The sequence below is a fragment of the Callospermophilus lateralis genome, chromosome 4 (genome assembly GCF_048772815.1).
Source record: "Callospermophilus lateralis isolate mCalLat2 chromosome 4, mCalLat2.hap1, whole genome shotgun sequence".
NCBI lineage: Eukaryota > Metazoa > Chordata > Mammalia > Rodentia > Sciuridae > Callospermophilus > Callospermophilus lateralis.
In genome coordinates this window covers 54,521,618-54,548,123 of record NC_135308.1, presented here as the reverse complement: position 1 = coordinate 54,548,123, position 26,506 = coordinate 54,521,618, and the positions used below count along the sequence as shown (strand labels likewise).

The 26,506-nt window shown below is 35.5% G+C and overlaps 1 protein-coding gene across 1 annotated transcript in view; it reads left to right on the top strand.

The window, feature by feature from the left end:
* The window catches only part of Kcnu1 (potassium calcium-activated channel subfamily U member 1), a 166,743-nt gene that overhangs the window by 69,141 nt on the left and 71,096 nt on the right, over positions 1–26,506 (top strand). The window contains 8 exon segments of the mRNA XM_076855278.1: positions 1,432–1,537; positions 2,879–2,961; positions 4,055–4,124; positions 4,542–4,694; positions 9,084–9,196; positions 9,517–9,588; positions 13,105–13,194; positions 13,338–13,435. Of these exon segments, the coding sequence (XP_076711393.1) occupies positions 1,432–1,537; positions 2,879–2,961; positions 4,055–4,124; positions 4,542–4,694; positions 9,084–9,196; positions 9,517–9,588; positions 13,105–13,194; positions 13,338–13,435 (785 nt within the window).

Here is a 26,506-nt window from a genome sequence, read left to right as displayed (position 1 = left end):
AATAGCTTTATTGTGTACTATTAAAGAATGTAGAAATGTGATGTGAATCTGATGAAACTTTAGAATTCAGAATTGATTTCTTTATGCTACACTCTTTGCAAGTCTAATAGTACTGTGGGTATCCACTTATTTAGCTTTTATGTATTTTCTCTTAATAATATGGGGTGGTTTTATAGGTAGAGAGCATATGCATACAATTATGTGTGTATATATGATATAGAAAAACCTAATTGACTTTTGTATATTAATACACATAAATTTCTCTATTATTTTTAATTTTTATGTAGTAGTATTAGGTACTTCAGTGTAAATTATCAAATAAATCATTCCAAATAAAGGCAGTTCATTTACTTCTTTTCAATCCTATGTGTATAATTTATTTAATTTCTTATGACACTTACTTTACCTATATATATATATGTATATATATATAATGTCTTCTTCATTCAATTTATAAGCCATTTTTGTCTTTTCTTTTTTCTCCATTTGTTTTATCATTTTTGCCTGTAACATTAGGTTATTTTTCAAAGAAGCAACTTTTGACTTTGTTGATCTTCTCTGAGTTTATTCTAATGTTAGTGTCCAAAACTATACATTTCCCCTCAAGAATTGTTATTACTTTATCCAATGGCATTTATGTTTAATATTTTCAACACAATTTATTTCTAAGAATAATTTTTAAAAATATTTTAATTTCATCTTAACCTGCAAAATTTTTATCAGTTAATTTTTAAATAAGAAGAAAGTTTTTATTTATTTTATTATTTTTAACTTATAAATTAAATATATTCAGGTCACAGATCATAATATGTATAGTAACATTTTTGTAATGTATTGAAGTGTTTTTTTTTTATCAACTTATTATCATTTTAAAGTATTTTTGTGTTCTTGAAAATATCAAGTTTTCTATCTGTTGATTATAGGATTAATAAATATAAAACTATTGTGTTCAAAATACTTGATGATTTTTTTTCCTGCTTGATCTGTCAAAAACTGGGAGAGACTTGTTGAAATTACTCATGACATTGGCAGATTTAATTCCTCCCTCTGACTTTGTCTATTTTTGCTTTATATATTTAGAAACCATTATATGAAGTTCACATTTGTTTTAAAATGTATATCTTTTGAAATTTTAGATTACATAGTAAACTTTTTCATACTTATTAATTTCTTTATTGTTTCTCTGACACTACCCTGATTTGTAATTTCTCACATCACTGATTGCTTAGGCCTGAGCTACAGACTCAGCCCTGGAATTAGATAGTTTGCGTTAGCATCACCTAATCACATGGGTTAATAATGAAAGATGGATGTTTTCCAAGAGGAAATTAGGGTTCTAGTAAATGCACTAAATAAGTTCAACAACCTCTAAAACTAATCCAGTCATCTTTTTCCCATCTTTGTCACCACTTTTTTTTTTTTTTTAACCAGGGCCACTCCTTCTTTGGAATTGGAGACTATCTTTAAATGCTACTTGGCCTATACAACTTTTATCTCTGGGTCTGCACTGAAGTGGGAGGATCTGAGGCGAGTTGCGGTAAGATTTTGTTCTTTTCCTTCTTGTTTCCCTAAACCACAACATTTAAGATGATAAGTGTACACTGCTACTTCAACACCTATTATTCCAGATACTTACATTTAATTATTTCACTAAGTTTTCTAGGATAGTTTTACAAGTTTCTGAGATCTGAAAAAGTTATGAATAGCAAAAGTGTTCTATCTTACTACCCAAGGAGGATTCTTACCAGAAGACAGATTAGTAAAGGTTGAATGTTTTATCTGATATGCAGAAGCTAATCCAAAATAAGCTGGGGGTGGGATAAAGAACAGAATACAAGAAATATCAGTGGAATAGACAAAGAGGAGTGAAGGAAAGGGATGAGAGATGGGATGAGGAAAGACAGTTGAATGAATCTAACCTAATTTTCCCATGCACATACATGAATATACCATAATGAATCTCACCATCACGTACACACACAAGACACTAATTAAAAAAAAAAAAACTATAAGTTAGTAAATGTCAAAAACATCAGTAGGACAGAGGGAAGGGAACAGAGGGCAGAAGGAAAGAAGGAGATGTGCTGAGACTGAATAAGAACAAATTATATTCCATGATTTTATAATTATGTCAAAATGAATCCTACTGTCATGTATAATTAAAAGAACCAATAAAGAAAACAAAAGAATCTATCAGCTTTAACCAACTTCTCCAAAACATCCTAATACACTTTCTTAAAGAAGCATGAAGGAAAACATCAGAAACCCCATTAAGATAGTAACTATAAATAAAAAAAAAACTTTAATTAGGTTTGGTTTTAGGTAAAAGCCAGCTTCCTAACATGTTCTAAGTTTCATAGACATGATAAATCAACACATTTCAGTTTAAAGCAAAACAAGTATAAACACTTGAATCAGAAAAATGACAGGTACCATGTAACCTTTATCTCTCTTACCATTCCACATTATAAGCACCATTTTCAATAATTTCCTAGAATCTTAAGATTTCAATCTCAGCTGTCTTAAAAGGTAAATAAATATACAAGCAGTTGCTGGAAAAGGTCTTACTGCTCATCGCAAGACATAAAACAATGGTGATGATGACAGGAAAAGCACAGCTTTGTACTTAACCCATTTTAAATCAACCTTACATCTGCATTAGAGACCCTGTGATCTGGTCCATCAACTGGAGTCCTCTTAGATCTGCAGCATTTGTGTGATCCTGATATAAAGGCAGCCTTATTAAAATTCCTTCTCAAGTGTGTTCTCTTTCTCATTGGCAAATTTATGATGATAATATAAAAAAGCAGGGAGGGGGAGCAGTAGAATATTTCCCACATAATTAACAAGACAGTTGCTGTTTAATCTTGAAGAGTAGGTGGAGTCTGCGGAAGCATGCCTGATTATAGCCAACCCCTTGTGCAGTGATTTACATGCTGAAGACACTTCAAATATTATGAGGTAAGAAGCTGGCATTATGTTCCAATGCTGATATTTGTTCTACCTCTATTAAAACAAATTGTAGGGCACAGGACTAAACAGGAGATATACATATATATCGGAGATTGGACCTACAGGAGCACTTAACAACTGAGCAATATCTCTAATCCCTTTTTATTTTATTATTTAGAGACAGAGCCTCCCTGAGTTGCTGAGACTGGCCTTGAACTCTCCATTCCCCTGCTTAGGCTGTCCTGTGCCTGGTACTTCACATGGTTATTAGCTATCTGAATTTAAAAAGCAAGCATACTGATTACTGTTTAGATAGCACTGTTATGATACAGAGTCTCTCCTCCTCAAAAGCAAAGATTCCCATTTATGAATACTATTAATACACTTTATTTATTAGGACTTCCCTTCAGTTCAGTGTGATGTGCTTGTGAATATTGACAAATATTTTTAGGATGTATAGAGTGTTTCCATCTTTTCACTATGAGCTTATATGAGATGAGGAGGAACTTGACTTGTGCTGGCAGAGATTCAACTGATTGTGAGGGCAATGGTATAGTGCCTAATCCACATGCACTTCCAGTCCCCAAAGCAAAATAAATATACATAGCTGAAGATGACTCTGCACATAGCAATAAAAAGCTGAGAACTTGCACCATGCATAATACACTGCATATAAAATAAATCTTAGTTTCCTAATTCATAAAATGAGAAAGTTGATGTAGACATTAAAGAAGTCACTTGTCTTATAGCTATTCAAACTATAAATAGCAAATAAACTCTGTTTTTTTTTTTCTGTAATTACTGTGTTTGGGTTTAAAGGCTAAAGGATGTGTTTATTTTCTCCCAAGAACTTGTTCCAGAAGACCATAGTCTTCTCTTTCCAAGCACTGACATTTTTATAGATTTGATTTACTTAGCCACCCAAATATGGCACTCTTCTGTGCATGCTACTAAATAGAACAATTTTAGGAAATAACAGAACACTGAATTTTATAATATACTAAGTTTTCCTAAACTACCCACATGACATTTTAACTCATTTGAATTATAATTCAGAATCAATATGACAGCTCACTAATGAGAGTAATTGTGGCTTTTGCAGGGTGCTCTCTATCAAAAACTATTACCCAAAGACTAGAGTCATCATACAAATCCTTCAGTCCCATAACAAGGTAAAGTGACACCCCTGAATGTTCAACCTCCTCCTACTGGGTCTGTGAGACTACGTGAACCCTATTACCATCTAATGGATCTACAAATTAGAAAATATTTACCAATCATAGGTGAAATTTGGTGTATGATTAAGATTGTTGATCACTTAAAGATGTCAATGGGAATCAGAATTACCTTAAGCCATCTGACCTAATTTTGCAACTCCAGCTCTTTTTGTCTTAAAAAGTAAGAGCAATTAAACACTAACCACTTTCCAATGTGGAATTTATTCTTATCATTCCTTGACCTGAGCACCACATTTATTCCCAAGAATGAAGAGTAAATGATTTCAAGGAAAATTAAATAAAATCTGCCAAAAGCTTTATTGAGGTATGTGTGTATTCTTAATGCTTGACCTACTTTCTACCATGAAACAGGATTTCCTGCCAAAGATTCCCAGCTGGAACTGGAGTACTGGAGACAACATCATCTGTTTTGCTGAGTTAAAGCTTGGATTTATGGCTCAAGGCTGTCTGGTGCCAGGCTTGTGTACCTTTCTAACGTCTTTATTTGTTGAGCAAAACAAAAAGGTAACTTTATAAATTGATGTTGAATCTTGGCTCCTTTCCCATGTCCCACATATTAGGATTACAAATAGAAAAAAATATTGAGGAAAGCAAGAAGTAAGTCCCCAATAAATGAGATTTGATTTCTGCTTGAGCTGAGAAGAGATTGAGAGATCTAGACTGAAGTTCTAGGTTCTTCTTTGGTCTTAAATAAGTCACTTGTCTTATTTCTGTAGTATTTATTTGCAAACAGAAATCATAATTCTTCTTCTTTCCTACATTTCAGAATGTTATAAATGTAAATACATTCAAAACTTTGGAAGCACTTTGAGTTATTGAAGGTAGAAAAATAAATATTATATTACTAATAGAGAAGTCATATTTAAAATTTAAATAAAATACAAATAATATAATAATTTATGTTAATAAAATATATATGATACAAATAATAACTAAAATCTAATTTTCCAGATTATTTTGGGAAAGTCCCTGCAGTAGTAATAACAGTAATCACTGATGAGTATTTGCTGTGTGTGTTGTTTCCCCTCAGGGGTATGTTAATGTATATCCTAGCAGTGGATTGTGAAGCTAACTAATTTGATTGTATAGTTAATTAGTGAAAAGGAGACCAAGAATTCCTGGATCCACAATCTTGCTGTTATGCACTTTGCCTCTACTAATGGGTATCCACCCATGGTCTTCCACATCATGCCTTTGATATCTTTTCCTGAGACAAAGTAAGGGCCTAAAAGGGACTGTTGGGATGAACTTCTACAGCACAAAGTGTTGTCATCTGTTATAGTTTAGATATGAGGTATCTCCCCAAAACTCATGTGTGTGATGATACAAGTATGTTCAGAGGTGAAATGATTAGATTTTTATAGTTGTAAACTAATCAGTGGATTCATCCATTAATAACATATTAATGGTAACTGCAGGCAGGTAGGTCACTAGAAGGCGTGCCTTTGGGGTTTATATTTTATCTCCAGTGAGTGAAGTCCCCTCTCTCTTTGCTTCCTGGTTTCCATGTCCTGAGCAGCTTTCTTCCACCAAGCCAATTGGCCAAGATGTTCTGCCTCACCTTGGGCCCAGAGCAATGGAGTCAGTGCACCAAGGACTGAACCTCCGAAACCATGAACCAAAATAAACTTTTCCTTCTCTAAGTTGTTCTTCTCATTCCCTTTGGACACTTTGGAAAGCTGACTTAAATATCATCCAAATGCCATTCTGATGCAATGCTCCAAGAGAAGAGTTCAAACCCTTGACGGGGCCTGGTATTCCAGAAGCCTTCCTGAGAGTGACTTTTCTGTCCATTTAATTCTGGATTCAGATTTGCTATTTTGTATACTCCATTTCCTTCTTGGCCACCTTTTGGGAATTATTTCCTCTGTTAAATACAGATTTTTGCATCTTTTCCTATTCTTTCCCAGTGCTATTAAGGAAAAGCAAAAAAGGTAAAAGATCCAATAGCTAGCAAAATGCTAACTGAAACAATTATTCTGAAATTCCTTCTATAAACATAAACAAATCTAATGTACAGATAAAAAGAGATAACCACCTGGCAAAGTGGCACAAACCCAGCAATTCAGCAGGCTAAGGCAGGAGGATGACAAGTTTGAGGACAACTTCATCAATTTATCAAGGCTTTCAACAACTTAGCAATATGCTGTTTCAAAATTTAAAAAATAAATAAAGAAAGAAAAATGGTAGGAGATGAAATTCAGTGATAAAGCACCCTGGGTTCAATCCCTAGTAGTATTTAAAAAGGGTGGGTAGATGCCCATTAGGACAGAGATGACCATCAGGCAGTAGGAAATAAGCTTTGATAAAAAAATATATATATATATACACACACACACAAATATGTTTACCCACATACACACACTATGTATGTATATTATACAATATGTGTATATATATATATAATATGTGTATATATGTGTTTGTATATATATGCACACACATATATATACACATACAAACATATATAATGTATGTATGTGTGTGTGTGTGTATATATATATATATATATATATATATATATATATATAAAATAAAGTCTGAAACTCCTTCAAAAATTCAAAAATCCTAAACTGGACAGAATCAGGGCAAGATTTAAAGCTAAACTCTACCCTGGTGCTTTAGAGTCTGTAACACACCCATTGACTTTGGTTTAGTTACCAGGACTTCAAAGTTTTATGTCCCATTTTTTCTCAAATTAGGTACATACTTTCCTTGTCAGTTTTTCCATCAATAAAATGAGGATCATTAATTTCACAATCTCAGTTTTCCAAATATTAATGTCTATAAAACTTATGAGAACTCAGATTAGAAGACATTAAATCAATCCCATGTGTTTTAATTATATGTTTAATATTGTGAGAAATTGTAGTCTGAAAACTGTTTCTAGTTGGTTACGGGTTCAGAGCCTTGAACTCATGGATTCTTCTATCCAGAATCCTATTGCTCTCCTCCCTGATCTCTTAACTCAGGAAGTTTTCTCCATCTCCATGGTTGTTATTTTTACCTTCTTTCAAAAATTGAAACGGTAAAAAATTGGAAGCACCAAGCCAACTTCATTTTTAATTTAGACTTCAGTGGTGGTGTGAACTGCCAAATGAGGGAAGCCAGGGGAATTTAAGAGATTGGAAAATGGGAAGAGTCAGCTGAATCTTGGTGTGAAGGAAGGGGGTCAGGGCAAGGTGCTGAGTTATTTGAAATAAGTAGTCCTTCTTAGCAGGCCAGTTTTAAAACCACGAGATGACCATCTGAGGAGAATGGAGAATTTCTGAAGTGGCCATTACTCTCCACAGTGAGAATGCTCTGCTGTCCTTTACTGATCTTTCTTTTATTTCAGTTGAACTCCCCCCCCCCCGCACCACCCAATGCTTTTCCTTTCTCAAATGAATCTGACCTAACTTTCTTATCTGCATATAAGAATGTGCCACAGTGAATCTCACCATCATTATATCCACAAGATACTAATTAGATAGATAGATAGATAGATAGATAGATAGATAGATGGCAAAAAGATCAGGAGAGCAGAGGGAGGAGGGTAGGGTAAAGGGAAGTACTGGTGACTGAATTAGAGTAAAGTCTATTCCATGCTTTTATAATTACATCAAAATGAATTCTAATGTTATGTAACTAAAAAGAATCAATTTAAAGAATTGAGAAAATGCTCCAGAGTCTATAGAAAATTCAGATTCTCATCTGAGACTCTGGATTGTAAGGGACTTGTTGTGCTGTATCTATGAGAACAGTGTGGTGGCAATTCTCATGTCAGCAAGTGGGAAGGATGAGGGAAGGGTCTTACGTCAAGTCCAGGAGGAGTTATTCAACAACCTCCCTTCAGTCTACATTCAGCCTTTATTAAGACATATCTTCCCCTTCACCTCTCCCAATTGTCTAGAAGTCTACTACTATCTTTGATTTTTACATTATTATTGCCATTCATCAAATTGTATCTTTGAACTCATCTGAATCAATAAAGGATTCTTATCCTGGGTAGAAGGCATGATTATTTTTCTTTGTAGTATATGGTTCATCAGCAGAAAACCAAGATGTTTCAAAACTCATTCTAAACAATCACCTCCAGAGGGAGAAAATTTAGATTCTTCATTATTGCTCCCATCTTATTGTTGTCACTAACTCGAAAACACAGACCACGGTGCTGAAATTAGCAGTGGACAAGAGAGAAGAATTCTAATCCTCAAACAGAGGCTCAAATGCTGTTATAGATAGGTGATTTTTTTAATTGTTGTTGTTTTTGTCTGTTTGTTTGTTATGTTTTTGCTGTGACCAAGATACTGGGCAAGAACAACTTAGAGGGGGAAAAGTTTATTTGAGGTTTACAGTTTCAGAGGTCTCAGTTCATTTTTGCCCAGCTCCATTACTCTGGGCCTAAAGTGAGGCAGCACATCATGGGCGGATGGGCCCAGAAGAAGAAAACTGGTCAGCTCATGGAGCGATCAGGAAGCACAGAGAGATGGGGATATAGGAGTCATAAGAAAGATGCACCCTTCCAGGGCACCCCCACCTAGTGACCCATCTTTTCCAGTCATACCCCGCCTGCCTACAGTGACCAGCCAATCGTTCAAACTAGGATGTGCTCATTAGGTTATAGCTCCCAAGATCTAATCATTTCACCTCTGAATATTCTTGCATTAACAGAAGCTTTGAGGAGGGACTTCTCATTTACAAACCATAACAGGACACTGTCTGGGAAGGAAATTAGTCATGATGTATCTGCCTCATTCTGAACTTTTTAGTGAAAACTGTTTCAGTTCTTTCTTTAACATTTGTCCAGTTGTACTTTACAATATATCTCCTTTCTGTGGAAACTGGTTTGCTGCTTAGAAATATATTCAACTTGTATACACACCTTCCATGGGACATGATTGTGTGTTACAGATTTCTCCTAAACAGACCTGGCAAAAATATTTCTTGAATAGCCTGAAGAACAAAATCCTGACTCAACGTCTCTCTGATGACTTTGCTGGAATGAGTTTTCCGGAGGTTTCCCGGTAAGTTATGTGAAATACTTTCCCACCCTCTTCCCACCACAGCATTCTTTCAACACTGTTCATGGAGGGTTCACTGTAGGCCAGAGTCCATGACAAACCCAGAGAATGTAAGAACAAATAACTTGGAGTCCCTGCAACGATACGATGTATGTGGGATAGTTTTATGTCAGTCCTAGTTGGTACACTGGCTCAGTGTGCCTTCAGGAGGATTGGAAAACTGCTTTTCTCCCCAACATGGAACACAGGGTTAGTCATCGCCTTGTAAACTGGCACCCTGCTTATCTCTCCCTCCTCTCACAACTCTTTGTCTTCGTTCCCAGGCTCTGATTTGTGAAGATGAACCTCATGCTGATAGCCATCGAATACAAGTCCCTCTTTCAGAGTGGTTACTGGTACCAATAAGGCTTCTTCCCGTTTTTGTTGTTGTTGTTTGTTTGAGAAAAAGCTTTATTTTTTTTTGAAGAGAGAGTGAGAGAGGGAGAGAGAGAGAGAGAAAGAATTTTAATATTTATTTTTTAGTTTTCGGCAGACACAACATCTTTGTTTGTATGTGGTGCTGAGGATCGAACCCGGGCCGCACGCATGCCAGGCCAGCATGCATGCCAGGCCAGCGCGCTACCGCTTGAGCCACATCCCCAGCCCGAGAAAAAGCTTTATGATTAAGACATTTTTAAAGATAGAGACATAACTAAGCTTTTGGCCATAAAGTTAGAGATATAACTAAGCCAGTCTCTTGGGCACCCAACCCAGGCTCCCATTGCTATGATGATGCTCTTGGTGCTGTCTTGAATGATGGGTTAGAATGATTTTCCTAGTAGCTAACCATTTTGTTTTTGTTCCAAGTACCCTGCCATGGTTCTGCCTTGTGAGCAGGAGAGAGTAGAAATGGTCAAGTCTCAGAGTTGTTCCTTTCAAGAACACTATCCGATCTTGAAAGTCTTGACCATAAATCAATACCACGAAATAGTATTATTTGGAATAAAAATACTCCCATGAACTCTAGCCTTAGAAAATAAGATGCAACATCTCATAAAATGGAAACCTGACTTTTCTACTGAACAAAGTCTGCTGTTGGTTGATAAGGTCGATGAAAGAAAAAGGTGATCACCAGACCATTCATTTGCATTTTTTGAGAAACTGTAAGTGGATAATATGAGAAGCTGTCATGTAATAAAAAATAAAATTTAGGATGAACTGAAGTACATAAACATAAATGAGAGAAGTAAGAAGGAAAGTGAATCAACTATGGTAATATGGAAGTAAAAATGCTAAAATATAAACAGTGGTGACTAACTGGGATGAGGATCAAGAAATGCTATTATCCTAGTTCATGTGTATTTTTAAATGGAGAATTAAATCAAGCCAAATTAAAATCAGAACACTAAACTCCCACTATGATTTGTTAGCCCTGTGGCCTTTGAGAAGTGTTCATTTTTTGTTGATTGAAGAAGGCAAGTTAATGAATCTCTAAGACCCCCGCCAGCTCCAAAATTGGTATTACAAGAAATCCTAGAATTATATGAAACATTCGAAATTAAGTTATTCAGATACACCGTGAAGGAGTTATTTTGCATAAATGGCTTGAAAGAAGAAAAGAACTCTCTGAATAGGGAAGTTGCAGAAGGTAGCTGGGCAAAAGAAATCAGTGGGGTACCATCGGTTGGAATCATTAGGAAGAGAATAACCTATTGTTTAATCAGCTAAATATATTTAACAGTTTTTTCATGCTCAAGAAGATCTCAATTTCAAGAGAATTTCACTATTTCAAGAAAATTTCATGATTTAAACCTATGTTTCTAAATATTTGCAGAAATGGGACTTTCTACCAGAAACAGGTCCTCATTAAAAGAATAGTGTCAGAATATTTAACCAGGCAGTTTGGGTTTCTGACTGGCAAAAACTTAATCAAGTTTTGGTAACATCCTTGGCCTTCAAGAACCTGAGCTATGCATCAAAATTATTTTCAAAATTCAAAGGACAAAGAGATTCCCAAATCCCTTATCTGACTACAAAATCAAAATCTCCAGGGGTGGGATCTTAGACATTTTTAAAGTCTCTATAATTTCTCCAATTTATTCACCAGCCTCTGGAAATTGGCCTTTGGACCACATGCTGTTCGTATCATTTCCAACTCTAACACTCTAGGTTTCTTTAAGCTTTATTAAAATGACTGTTAGGACATTACAAACCAGAAACATGAACGTTTCGCAGGCAGCCAATTTCCACATGGATTAAAGAGGTCCTGGTGCTGTTTACCTCCTCTACACATCTACCTTAATGGAAAAAGGACCTGCTCCAACAGATTTAACTTTAGTTTCTCATTGGAAAGTCAAGTGAATCAAAAGTATTAAATCCTGGCTTGGGGAATGTATTGATTATGGCAATCTCTCACATGGCTGCTGCTTCATGACCATAGGCATTTTATGTACATTCATTCTCATGTCCTTTAACCATGCAGTGCAATGTGTGTAATTATTAGCTCCATTTTGTTGTTGTTGTTGTTCAGAAAGATTAATTAACTTTTCCAAGTTCCCACAACTCTCAAGTGGCAAAGCCAGAACCTGAATGAATACAATCTGGCTCCAGGGACTATGCTTCTGATCATCATTACTAAATCTATCTCAGTCACTATTGTAGAAAGAAGACTAGACATCTCAGTAGCTGGGCCTCAGGCCAGTGTATTGAAATACTAGGGGAAACCTATCTTTTGTCCCCATTCATTTTCGCTTCTAACTGATTCACTTAAATGTGCTCTAAAATTTGCAAATGTCCTGGACTATCATAAGGCATTGTCTTAGGGAATAATTTCTCACCTGCTAAGAGATTGTTTGATCTGACCCTAGTCAGGCAATGTAATGAGTTTGGTCCAGTGGCAAATATTCTGTAATAGAGCAACTGGCCATGTAGGGAAGATCAAGCAATTACTCTGGTTTGGAAAGGTCCAAAAAAGTTTACCTCTTTTCTCAAATTCAGTAAGATACACTATTGTGACAATACCTTTGTAGCTAGATATTTATTATGAGTTAAGAGAACCCTTCCCACCCATAGCATCCAGACAAAGAGGGAGAAATATGAGAAACTCAATAACATAAATGCTGTGACTATACTTTGTGTACAACCAGAGATATGAAAAATTGTGCTATATGTGTGTAATATGAATTATAATGCATTCTGCTGTCATATATAACAAATTAGAATAAATAAAAAATGTTAAAATAAAAAAAATTATAATAGAATACTGTGGCAAGCAGTATCATAGATACAAATTTATAAGACAAAATTTCCATATAAGCAATAAGAAAATAGAGAATCAAATTGTCTAAGTAATGTAGAATAGGCATAATCCGAATGGTTCCTGCTCTCAAAAACCTTGCAAACAAATAGACTAAAAAAAAAGAAGAAGAAGTAAAAAATGTGCAACTTCAAAAGCTGCCTGGATAAATAAATGGAACTTTTGAAACCAGCTGGTTAATTAGATATAATTCCATTTTAAAGATGTGTGGCCTGTGGATGAAAAACCCTAGCATCGCCGTAAGATGATCAACTATGAGGTCCTGATTTATTTGCAGTTTGATAGCCATGTCAACATAGCATCATGTGTCTGAATGGGTTGTACCATCTTAGATTCATGACACAACCCAGGAGGAACTTCTCTTCAGTGTGGCTGTGCATGCAGCTTAATAATCAGGTGGGTTGCATGGTCCCCTCAGCATATTTAGCAGCAGTCAAACAAAGGTTACATATAGTCACATTCACATTTTCCAATATGTTTGTCAGAAAAAGAAGATTGAGTCCTATTAACTCAGCAACTTAGGAAGTCTGTTGGTAATGACAGAATGAAATACCACAGAAAATCATCCTCAGACATCAGAGGGAAAAGTTATTGTATTTGTGTTTTCCATTTTCAGTGGTCTGATACTAAATCCACCTGCACAAATTAAGCTACGGAAGAATACATTAGGATTCTTTATTGCTGAATCTCCAAAAGAAGTCAAAAGGTAATTTTTTTTATTACCTTATGGGGGTGGGCGGTGCCTAAAGCAAATACAACATAATGGGAGGCAGGCTGAATCTCAGTACACCATACCTTCCTAGTGTGAAGCCTCACATAAGTCATTCTTGATTTGCTTTCATTGTCCAGAGCCTTATTTTACTGTGCCACCTGTCACAGTGATGTGTATAATCCTGAGCTAATTGAAAAATGTGACTGCAAAATTAAGAGCCGACATCACCTCTCAGGTAATCCAACTTTATATTTAGCTGCCCTTAGCCCAGCTTTTAACGTTCTGGCCAAGGAAAGAGAAGAGGGTTCCATCAACTAAAAGAAGACAATTCCCCTTTAAATTTGGCCAAGATGAGTCATACTTTTTCCTACTGGGTGTCCAAAACCTAAGATTTAGTCTAACTCAACTGCCCTACAGACAAATGAGTTCCAAAAGATATTAAGTAATGTCCAAAGTCACATAACTAGTTAGTGGCATCACCAAACTCAATTCCAAGCATGCGGACTTTCAATCCATTCCATTTACACTCTTTCACACTGGTCTTCCAACTTCGGCCTGATAATTCATGCTGAATTTTACTGTTTTCTTGGTCATGAGGATGTCACCTCCTGACTGTTCCTTGTGAATTCTGCTTCCATAACAGATAGCAGGCAGTTTAAAGTTTATTCATTTTGACGCAGTGGCAAGGGAATGTATCTTTCTCTATTTTCTCCAGGGCTTTAGCAACAACCATTTCCACTTAAATGCAGGAAAAGGAAAATTAATCTTAAGTAGTTATGATAGCTTAGTCTCTTCTGGTTTAAAAGTTAGTTTCTTCCAGGTGCATTCAGATTCTTTGGGTAAAACCACAGTGTTTCAGAATTTAAACTCAGTCAACTTAAAAATGTAAATTTTCTAAGAGGGATGTTTCTTATTCCTAAAATTATTATTCTCTCCTTATCTTCAGAATGCAATTTAAATCCAGAAATAAACTTGCTTAGCATCATGATTGTTCCTATAGCAGACAGCAAATACAAATTCCTCCTGAGGCATGCAATTCCTTGTCCCCTTTGGTCTGTAATTGTCACCCTCTGTGACCCTCACATTGGCAATCAATAAATCTGCTCCATTTAGTTTGCAGTCATTTATTGTGGAAACCCATTGTCCTTGTCATAGTCTCTAGTCTTGAGGTCTGTGAAACCCTCCTTTTCCATAATTCCAGTCTCTTTGCATTCTCTATGTTACTTTGGTCCCTTTGCTGTTTGGGATATTTCAATCTCCCCATGTGTGTTACTCAGCTTTCCATCACTGTGACAATGAGCCTGAGAAAAATAACTTAAAGGAAGAAAAGATTCATTTTGGCCCACAGTTTCAGAGGTTTTAGTCCATAGTCACTTGGCCCCATCCCTTGGGCTTGAGATGAGGCAGAACAGCATGGCAAGGAGTGTAGGGTAGACTGAAGCTGCTCAACTCAGGGTGACAGGGAAGCAGAGAGAAGGAGAGAAGTGACCAGATATCCCTGTCTGGGACTTGCATCCAGTGGTCTATGTTTTTCAACTGTGTCATCAGCTGGGGAACAAGTCTTCAACACATGAGCCTTTGGGTCACATTCCAGTCCCAAACCATAACAGCCTGTATACATGTCTGACAGGTTGTGGGATCCTAGGTGGGTGCCCTCCTGAGACTTCTCTCTGCTTTCACAACCACACTGCCCTGCCTCTTCCTGTGTAGTCTAGTGGCATTATTACTTCACACGTTTCCAGGTAGTCTACCAAGAGAATGGTGAAAGGGAAACTCCTCTCTCATACCCTCCCCTTGCCCATCACAAAACTCTCACGTTTTCCTTTCTCCTACCAATCTCTCACCAGCCTGACGAAGTGGATAGTGTCTGTGTGTAAGGGTGGGAGACTCGGTCATGTCTCAGGGATCTAGGATCTTTTTTACTTAGTTGTAGATTAAATAACATAAAATAAGCACCATCCCCAATGCACGTGTACAATTTAGTGGAGGTTAGCAAATGAACAGAGTTGTGCAACCGTCACAACAATCAATTTAGAACATTTTTCTCTTCTCAAAGAGAAAATCAACACCTGATAGCAGTCACTCCCAGTTTTCCCCTGCCTACACCTATGGAAACCACTAGTCTGTTTTCTGTCTCTACAGTTTTGCCCATTCTATTCATTCACAAGAGAATCATATACAAATACACTATATATACTTATACAACATATAGCATTTTATATAACTCCTTTAGAAAACTCAGTCACACTCTAGCATGTATCAATACCTCACCACTTTTTATGAATAAATAATATTCTGTTGTATGCAAATACCTTGTTTTGTTTACTCACTCACCTGTTAACTGCTCTTAGGTCTCTTTCAAACTTTTGGATGTTGCCAAGAATGCTGCTATGAACATTGATATACAGATAACTGTTCAAGTTCCTGCTTTTGGATTTTTCTATACATATACTCAGAAATAGGATGCCTAAGTCAAATGTTAATTCTTTGTTTTAATCCCAAGGAAACACTATACTGTTTCCACAGCAGCTACATCATTTTACCTTCATACTAGCAGTGCACAAGTGTCTCTATCTCTCCACATTCTCATCAACACTTTTTAACTCCCATATTTTTTGTTTTGATCTTCAGTTATAGTCATCCTAATGGATGATGTGAAGTGATATCTCAGTACGGTTTTGATTTGAATTTCCCTGATATTGATGTTGAGCATCTGTTCTTGAGGATCTCATTGACCATTTTTGTATCTTCTTTAAAGAAGGTAGTACTCATATCCTATTTTAATTAGGTCATCATCTTTCTATTAAGATGAATTGTAGAAAGTCCTTAGATAGTCTGAGAACCCATCTCTTATCAGATATATGATGGGAAAATATTTTCTCTCATTTTGTGGTTTGCATTTTCATTTTCTTCAAATACTTTGAAGCATATTTTTAAGTTTGATGAAGATCAATGATGTATTTTTTTTCTTTTGTCATTTGTGTTTTCATGCAATATCTAAGAAGGTTTTGACCAACCTAAGGTCATAAAGATTTGCACTGAGAATTTTGGGCTCTGACAATTAGTGCTGTGATCCATTTTGAGTTGACTTTTGTGTATAATGTAAGGAAAGAATCCAACTTCATTCTTTTCAATGTGGATATCCAGATATCCCAGAACCATTTGTTAAAATGATTATTCTTTTCCTATTGAACTGTTCATGGCAATCTTTAAAAAATATATAATAATTAATTAAAATGTATGGGTTTATGTCTGAAGTCTAAATCTAAATTTTATTTTATTAATCTATGTCTAGCCTTATAAGTATCATACTGTTTTGATTATTACAGTTTTGAAATAAGTTTTGATGTTGGGACATATGAGTTCTCCAACTTTGTTGTTCTTAATCAGGTTATTTTGGTTATTCTGAATTTCTGCATTACCATGTGTTTTAGGATTTGTGTGTAAATTTCTGTAAGGAAGCCAGATGGGACTTTGACTGTGATTGTGTTGAGTTTATAAGTCGATTTTAGAAATATTGATATCTTATATTAAATAATTCAATCTATAAACATATTTTACATCTGTTTAGTTCTTTAATTTCTTTCAATAATTTTTTTGTTTAGTTTTTAGATCTCAGGTTTTATATTACTTTTGTTAAATTGTGAAGTGTTTTATGGTTTTTATTATTGTAAATGACATTGTTTTCTTAGTTTCATTTTAGAGATATGATTCATTATAGCATATAGACATACACTTGATATCTCTCTCTCTCTCTCTCTCTCTCTCTCTCTCTCTCTCTCTCTTTTTCCGTACTGGGATTGAACTCAGGATCACTTGATCACTGAGACACATCTCCAGCCCTATTTTGTATTTTATTTAGAGACAGAATCTCACTGAGTTGCTTAGTGCCTCACCATTGCTGAGGTACCTTTGATCTCGAAATCCTCCTGCCTCAGCCTCCTGAGCCACTGGGATTATAGGTGTGTGCCACCACGCTCGGCACAATTGATTTTTGTAGATTGATCTTGTATTCTGCAACCTTGCTGATTCCAATACTTTATTTGATTGCCTTCCATTTAACTTCTTGCCTAGTTCTCTGGCAGAACCTCTAGGATATGTTGAATAGAAGCAGTGAGATCCCACATCCTTATTTCATTCCTACCTCAGGGGAAAAATGTTCAGTCTTCCACCATCAGGTATCATGTCAGCTATGAATTTTTCATAGATAGCTTTTATATGGTTGAGGAAGTTCTGCTCTATTCCTAAATGGTTAAAGTGTTTCTCTCGTGAAAGGTTTTAACTTGATTTTTTTTCCTTTTGTTTCCTTTCTCTTTATTGAGATAATCATGCTTTTGTCTTTTACTCTGCTGATATGGTGCATTACATTAATTGATTTTCAGATGCTAAACTAACCTTGTGTCCTGAGATAAATCCCACTTGATCATAGTGTGAAATCATTTTTATGCATTGCTGGATTTGGTTTGGCAGCATTGTGTTGAAGAATTTCACATCTAAATTCAATAGAGATTTTGGTCTGTGGTTCCCTTTTCTTATGATGTCTTTGTCTGCTTTTACTATCAGGGAAAAGCACTTTATTATTTGAGTTAGAATGTGTTTCTCCTCTTTCATGTTTTGGAAAAGCTTGAGAATTAGTGTTGATCCTTCTTTGAACATGCAGTAAAATTTTGCCTGTGAGAGAATCTGGGGCTCACGATACTTTTTTGATTATTAATTTACCATCTTTGCTTATTCTTAATTATGCAGATTTTCTAATTCTTCTTGAAAAATATTTGATAATTTGGCTTTCTAGAACTTTGTTTACTTACTTGACACTGTCAAACCTCCCATCAAGTATTGTAGACATAAGTATTATCTTGTATCCCTTTCTTATTTTTTATCAGGTCAGTACAATATTCACTATTTCATCTCTGATTTTAGTCATGTGAATGTGACCTTTTGTGTGGCCAGGCTTGCTCAAATATTTGTCAATATTGTTGATCTTTTCAAAGGAATGATTTTTGTTTTAATTCATCTTGCTCTAGTGTTTTTATGTTCTTTAATTGATTCATGCCCACTCAAATGTTTATTATTTCCTTCTTTCTCTTTGATTTTTGTTAACTTCTCTTTCTTCAGTGCCTAAGATGAAAAGTTTAGTTGAACCTTGATTTCAGGTCTTTCTTCTTTTTCAAAAAGATAGGCAACTACTTCTATAACTGTTCTTCAGCTATGAGTGTTCTGCAGCACTCATGAGGGGCATGCCATATTTTTGATATATCATGCATTTAATCTCATTTGCATAGAAGTATTTTTGTAATTTCCCCTGTGATTTCTTTTATTCCCATTGATGACTTACGTACTGGTTGTTTTAATTTCTACCTACTTAGAAATTTATCTGATTTTCTGGTTTTGTTGCTTTAGTTCATTTTATTGTGGTTGGAAAACATACATTTTATTATTTAAATTCTTTTAAATGTATTGAAACTTTCTTTGTGGCTTAGTATGCAGTCTATTCTGAAGAGTTTTCAATGTACATCTTGAGAAGAAGATTGTGCACTCTTGGCTTATTGGGAGGAGTATCTATACACATCTGTCAAGCCTAGGTCTTTATCAAGTCATTCAGACCTTCTGTTTGCTTTCTGAGCTTTCTAGTTGTTCTAGCTACTATTTAAAGTGAAGTGCTGATGTCTTCAAATATTATTGTTTTTAAATTGTCTATTTCTCCCTTCAAACCTGTTAATTTGAAACATACTCACACATTTTTCCTTTATATTTTTCTATGTAAATATTCCATTATAGATGTTCTTTACTTCTTCATGAGGATTTGTGTTAATGTCAAACGTTCCTTCCTTTCAACCTCAGGGACTCCCATTAGTATTCATTCTAGGGCTTATATCCTGTGCTAGCAACAAACTAAGATTTGTCAGTCTTAAAATGTTCTAATTTATTTGTCACTTTTCATGGATAGTGCCACATGGAGAATTCTTTATAGGCAGTTGTTTTTCATTCAGCACTTTATTTAATGTCACTTCTTTCTGGCCTCCATTCTTCTTGATTAAAAATCACCTTTCAAGGTTTTGGGGAAGCTTCCTTTGTAAATAAAGAATCGATTTTTCTCTTGCGACTCTGACCAAAATTTCTTTTTGTCATTGGGTTTCAAGACTTTGATTGTGAAGTGTCTAGCTATGTAGATAACTTAGAATTTATACAACTTAAAGTTTATTGATCTTCTTAGTAGTGTAGATTAATGTTCTACAGGTAATTTAAGAAGTTTCTTGTCATTAGTTTTTAAAATATTCTTTCTATCTCTTTCTTTTTTTCCTCTCCTGTACCTTTCATTAAATATGTTAGTCCATTGAATGATATCCCAAAGGTCTCTTAAGCTCTGTTCAGTATTCTTTATTCAGTTTTCCTCTGTCACCCATACTAGATAATCTCCACTGACGAATCTTTGAATTTGTCAGTTCTTTCTTTGTATCCTGAAATTTGATCTTGAGCTCCTCTTGCCAATTTTTCAGTTCAATTATTGTAATTTTCAACTCCAGGATTTCTACTTTGTTTCTTTATATAATTCATAACTATTTACTGACATTCTGAATTTATAAGTTATGCTCAAATATTTTAGTTATTAATGTTTTTCTTTCGATCTATAACTATATTCAAAATAGCAGATTTAAAGTGTTTGACTAGTAAGTATAATTCTGAATGTTCTTAAGGACAGTGTCTATTAGTAGCTTTTCCCACTGGGCATTGGTTATACTTTATTGTTTCTTTCTGTGCCTTAAAATAATTTGTTGAAAACTAGACATTGAAATGATTATAATTTGGCAGTTATGTAAATCAGATTCTCTTAGCCTCTTTCTTAATGTTTCTTGTTTTCACTTTTATAATTGTCATAATTTTCTTAGTGACTTTTCTGATCTAATTCTGTGAAATCTATATATCTGCCATTTGTAGCCACTGAAGATTCTGTTAGTTTAGTGGTCATCTTATACTTGGACAGATTTTGTTAAATGAATGGAACCAATAATTCTATATCAGTGTTTGTCAAAGGATTCTGCACTTGCATTGAGTCATGCCCTCAGTATTCAGCTAGATAGTTGACCACTCTGCTTTAACCTTCACTTCCTGTTTGCACAGAAACTCAAAAAATCAGTTACAGAGCACAGCTTAGGGCCTTCCTGAGCATCAGCACAACTGTGCATAATGCTTGGCAAAAGCATTATTATTTAGATTCCCAGGAATATTACAGAGCTTCCCAAAATACCTATGGACGTATCATTCCTTGGTCTTCCCTTTAGGATATAGTGTAGGCTCTTGCTTTCCTAAGTGCTATGTATTTCCTCAGGTACGGTGCTATTAAAAAACACTCATTAAAACTCTCTGGGGAGAGACTTTTAGTACTAGGTAATTTCAAGTGAGGTTAAAGGAAAAAAAGCATTCAAGTAGTTCATCCAGAGAGCTAACAGACAAATCAAATAATGACTCTTCCTTGGAAATAAGGCTTTGAAAGAACTGAAGTTCTGCTTTCCTCTTCTGTGGCATTATTTTTTCAAGGCTACCAATAAGCTGAGGAGCTGTGGGGGAACTGGTGTAAATTAAAACATCATAATATTTTTTATTTTTTATTTGTTCTTTTTATACATATCAGTAGAATGTATTTTGACATCATACATACACAGAGTATAACTTCCCATTTTTATGATTGTACATGATGTGGATTACCCTGATTGTGCATTCATATATGAACATAGGAAAGTTATGTCCAATTCATTCTACTGTCTTTCCTATTCCCATCACCCCTCTCTTCCCTTCATTTCCCTTTGTTTAATCTGATGAACTTCTATTCTTTGCTCCCTGCCTTCGCCCTGCTTATTGTTAGTTAACATCCATAGATCAGAGAGAACATTCAGTCTTTGGCTTGGGGAGGTTGGCTTATTTCAATTAGCATGACAGTCTCCAGTTCCATACGTTTACCGGCATATGCATAATTTCATTCTGCTTTAAGTCTGAGTAATGTTCCATTGTGTATATACACCCCATTTTCTTTATCTATTTATCTGTTGATGGGCATCTAGGTTGGTTCCATAGGTTAGTTATTGTGAATTGAGCTGCTTTTAATATTTATATGGCTGCTGTTATATACTACATGTGATGTCTGTATTTCTATAGTTCGTAGCCACTGAAAATTCTGTTAATTTAGTGGTCATCTTATAATTGCATCACTATTATCACATAACTGCATCACTGTTACATACTACATCACTGTACTATGCTGATTTTAAGTCCTTTGGGTATATGCTGAGAAGTGAGTAACTGGGTCAAACGGAAAACACCACAATTTTTGCTGTTCTTACTAAGATGTATCTATTTCTTTGATTAAATATTTCCTGGTTTGATGGTGGTTAATTTTCATTTGTGCAAAAAAAAGTGACAGTTTTTGCCAGTTTATTCTATGTGTTATGGAAGGGCAATGTTCTGAGATCCTTATTCTACCATATGTTTCCTGGTATCTTATCTTTATGTTTTAAAGATAGTTTTTCTGGACATAGAATTATTGACTGATAGTTTATTTCAGCACTTCGTATATGTCATATATGTATATGTATATGTGTGTGTGTGTATGTATGTGTGTGTGTGTATATATATGTGTGTGTGTATGTATATATATATATATATATATATATATATATATATATATATCACTGCTTTTTGCTTCCATTCTTTATGATGAGAAGTCAGCCATAAATCTTTGTAAATCACATTTCATTTTTCTCTTGACAAGTTTTTCTTCTTGTCTTTGGCTTTCATCATTGTCACTGTGATGTATCTGTCTGGATATTTTCTTGTTAATCCTACCTAATATAATGTAGTAGTGTGAATATTGCCCCCTGAAGATATCTGGCAGTATGTGAATGTTATCTCATGTGGCAAAATGAACTTTATAGATGGGCTTAAATTAAGGATCTAGATATGGAGGGATTATCTTAGATTATTTAGGTGGAACCTAAATGTACTAAGAAGGGTCCTCATAAAAGAGAAGCAGAGGGAGACTTACGTACATGGAGAAGAAAAAGTTTCTTTTGCCTGCCTGTTCCATACTTAAAGGACTTTTGTGATTACATAGGACCTACATAGATAATCTAGGAAAATCTCTTTATGTTACAGTCAGCTGATTAGCAGCTTTAATTCTATCTACACGTTCAGGTAGATAAAATTTTGCAGGTCCTTGGGATTTAGGTATTGTTTGTTTATTTGGCAAGGGATGGGTGAGGCATTTTTCTACCTACCACATATTCCTTAAAACATTTGTAAAGGTTATCATAACAAATTATTAAAACCTTGGTGACTTGAAGTAATAAAACTTGATTCTCTCACAATTCTAGAGATCAACAAGCCCCCCAAATCAAGGTACTAGCAGTGTCCCACTTCTTCTGAAGGAGTTAATGGAGTACCTCTCCTTGCTTTTTCCAACTTCTAGTATCTCCTATCATTCTTCAACTTGTGGGAGTGTAACTCCAGTCTCTCCTTCAATTTTTCTATGTTCCTCTTTCTTGATTTCTTCTTTGTTTAAAGACATCAATCACAGGATTTAGAGTTCATCCAGAACTCCAGTATGTTTTCATTTTGAAATTCTGGACTGATTGCAAATTCAAAAGCACTATTTTCTTTCTTCTTTTTTTATTAGAACATTATAAATATACCTTATAGTGGAATTAATTATGCCCTTTTTGTACATGTATATAACTTGGTCAATCTAATTCCTCAGTACACTCCCTTTCTCTTCTTTTCTCCCTACCCCAGATTCATTGCTAGACTTTATTGATCTCCATCTTATCATCATCATCATTATTATTGTTTTAATAAGTGAATGATGGTTATATATAAAGATAGGGTGAATTGTAGTTTATTTATATATAGACATAGCAAAATTTGTTAGATTAAGTTCCTCAGTACTTCCCCATGCTCTTTCCTCCTCCCCCCCCCCCCCAGTCCCCTTCCTCTACTCTGTTGGTCTCCCTTGTATTTTCATAAGATTCCTTTTTTATTCCTTTTTATTTCCTCTATGTCCAACTTTCACATATGATAAAAAGTCTTCAACCTTAGACTTTCTGGGTCTGCCTTATTTCACTTAGCATGATACTTTCCAATCCCATTCACTGACTAGTAAATAACATAATTTCATTCTTCCTTATGGCTGAGTCAAATTCCATTTTGTGTATATGCCAATATGTTTTTTTATCCATTTGTCTGTTGATTAACACCTAGGGTGGTTCTATAACTTGGCTTTTGTAAATTGTGTTGCTGCAAATATTGGTATTCATGCTTCCCTATAGTATTCAGATTTTAGTTCTTTGGGATAAATATCAAGGAGTGGGATAGCAAGGTCCTTTGATGATTCCTTTTCTAGTCTTTTAAAGATCCCCCATACTGCTTTCCAAAGTGGTTTCATTCCTACCAACGATGTGTAAGTGTACCTTTCCCCCTACATCCTCATCAGCAATTGTTATCATTTGTTTTTGTTGTTGTTTTTGTTCCGGGGATTAAACTCAGGGGCACTTGACCACTGAGTCACATCCCCAGCCCTATTTTGTATTTTATTTAGGGACAGGGTCTCAATGAGTTGCTTAGTGCCTCACTTTTGCTGAGACTTATTTTGAATTTGCGATTTTCCTGCCTCAGCCTCCCAGCCACTGGGATTACAGGCATGTGCCACGGCACCCCAAGTGTTGTCATTTGTGTGCTTGATGACTTGATGACTGCCATTCTAACTCAAAAGAGACAGAATCTCAATGTAGTTTTGATTTGCATTTCCCTTATTTCTAAGAATGTTGAACTTTTTTTTTTCATATATTTGTCAGCAATCTGTATTTCTTCTTTTGATAAATGTCTGTTTACATCATTTGCCCATTTATTGGTTGGGTTATTTGTTTTCATGGTGTTACATATTCTTAGTTCTTTATATATTCTGGATATTAATCCCCTGTTGGAAACGTAGGTGGCAAAATTTTTTTCTCCCATTTTGTAGGCTGTCTCTTCATGCTTTTGTTTCCTTTACTGTGCAGAAACTTTTTAATTTGATACAATCCCATGTATTGATTCTTGGTTTTATTTCTTAAGCTTTAGGAGTCTTGCTGTGTTTCACTACATAATTGTCACCACCATGTAAAAGCATTGCACCCTGTTATTTCAGTTCAAAAATTGGTTTGTAATGTTTCATCATGTAACTGTCACATAGTATAATTCTGTTCATCACACAACATAAAAAGTAAACAGAGCAGTAGTGAATTCACTAGGGACATATGGATGCACATTTGCCCAGGATTGCTCTTATTGTTCTGAATGGCTTTGGTTTCTCAGCTTCTCCTTTTTCTGTATGAATTTTAGGATTCTTCTTTCTAGTTCTGTGAAAAATGTCGAATACTCTAATTTTTGTGTAATGTCCATGTATTAATCAACATGAGATGACACAATAAAATACTATAGACTGAGTAGTTTACACAACATAGATTAATTTTCTTCTGGTTCTGGAGTCAGGTAGATCAAGGTGCCACTTTGGTCCCTGGTGAAAGCCCTCTTCTTAGCTTGCAGACAGTTTCCTTCCCACTGTCTTTTCACATGGCAGAGAGGGAGAGAGAGGAAAATATGCATGCTGGTCTCCCTTTTCTTATGAGAATGCTGATCTTGTCACATCAGAGTTCTGTTCTACCCTATGATCTCATTTAGCCTCAGTTATTTCTGTACAAATCCCATCTCCAAATACAGTCACATTGGGGGTTAAGTCTCTAACATATGAATTTGGAGGGGAGGCACAATCCTGTCCATTATGACCCCATTTTGAGATTCTGGGTGGACATGAATTCTGTGGGACACCATAGTTCATCAACCCTTGTGGTGAATAATCAGCTTCACTTAGTGTACTTTTCAAAACAGAACTTCCGCTTGATTCTTTTTGAAATTTCTATCTGCTTATTGATAAGGTCTCTTTGAAGAAGTGTTGTCATCTTGCCTTTCTTTACTCATTTAATCACGGTTCTCTTCAGCCCTTTGAACATATTTAAAACAGCTTCTCTGAAGACTTTTGTCTGCTTTATTCTGACATCTGGACTCTTGCACAGGCAGAGTTTCTTTGCCACTTATTTTCCCCCTGTGCCTGGGCCATGCTTTCCTATTTCTTTGCATGTCTCATATTTTTTTGTGGTTGCTGAAAAGTGGACAGTTTAGATTATGTATTGTAGCAACTCTGGACACTATAGCTGCTTGTTGTCATTGCTTGTTTGATTAGTTGGTTAGTGACTTGGCTGAACTATTTCACTGAAATCTATTTCCCTTCATTGTGAAGTCTATGATGTTGCTCATCAGAGGTGCACCGCTGGGTTGCAGTGGTTGTGATAGTCATTGGGTTGACAGCGGTCCTAGCTGGGCTCATTGTAACTGTCTCTTCTCTGCTCTCCCTGATAAACTCATTGCTTCTATTAGTATCACATTCAGCTCTTAGTATCCACTAATTATCTGCTGATTATTATTTTTGACAGTGCTCCTTGGCATCTATTGCTCCACTCTAGTATCCTCTCAAATCTGGGTCTTTCGCAGGAGAGGTTTTATTATTATTATTATTGTTTTTATTTATATATGACAGCAGAATGCATTACAATTCTTATTATACATATACAGCACAATTTCTTCATATCTCTGGTTGTATACAAAGTATATTCACACCAATCTGTGTCTTCATACATGTACTTTGGATAATGATGTCCATCACATTTCACCCTCATTTCTAACCCCATACCCCTCTCCCTTACCCTCTCACCTCACTGCCCTATCTAGAGTTCGTCTATTCCTCCCATGCTCCCCCTCCCTACCCCACTATGAATCAGCCTCCTTATATCAGAGAAAACATTTGGCATTTGGTTTTTTGGGATTGGCTAATTTCACTTAGCATTGTCTTCTCTAACTGTACCCATTTACCTGAAAATGCCATGATTTTATTCTCTTTTATTGCTGAGTAATATTCCAGTGTGTGTGTGTGTGTGTGTGTGTGTGTGCGCGCCACTTTTTTATCCATTCATCTATTGAAGGGCATCTAGATTGGTTCAAAGTTTAGCTATTGTGAATTGTGCTACTATGAACATTGATGTGGCTGTGTCCCTGTAGTATGCTGTTTTTAAGTCCATTGGGTATAGACCGAGGAGAGGAATAGCTGGGTCAAATGGTGGTTCCATTCCAAATTTTCCAAGAAATCTCCATACTGCTTTCCATATTGGCTGTACCATGCACCAATTTGCAGTCCCACCAGCAGTGTGTGAGTGGACCTTTTCCCCCA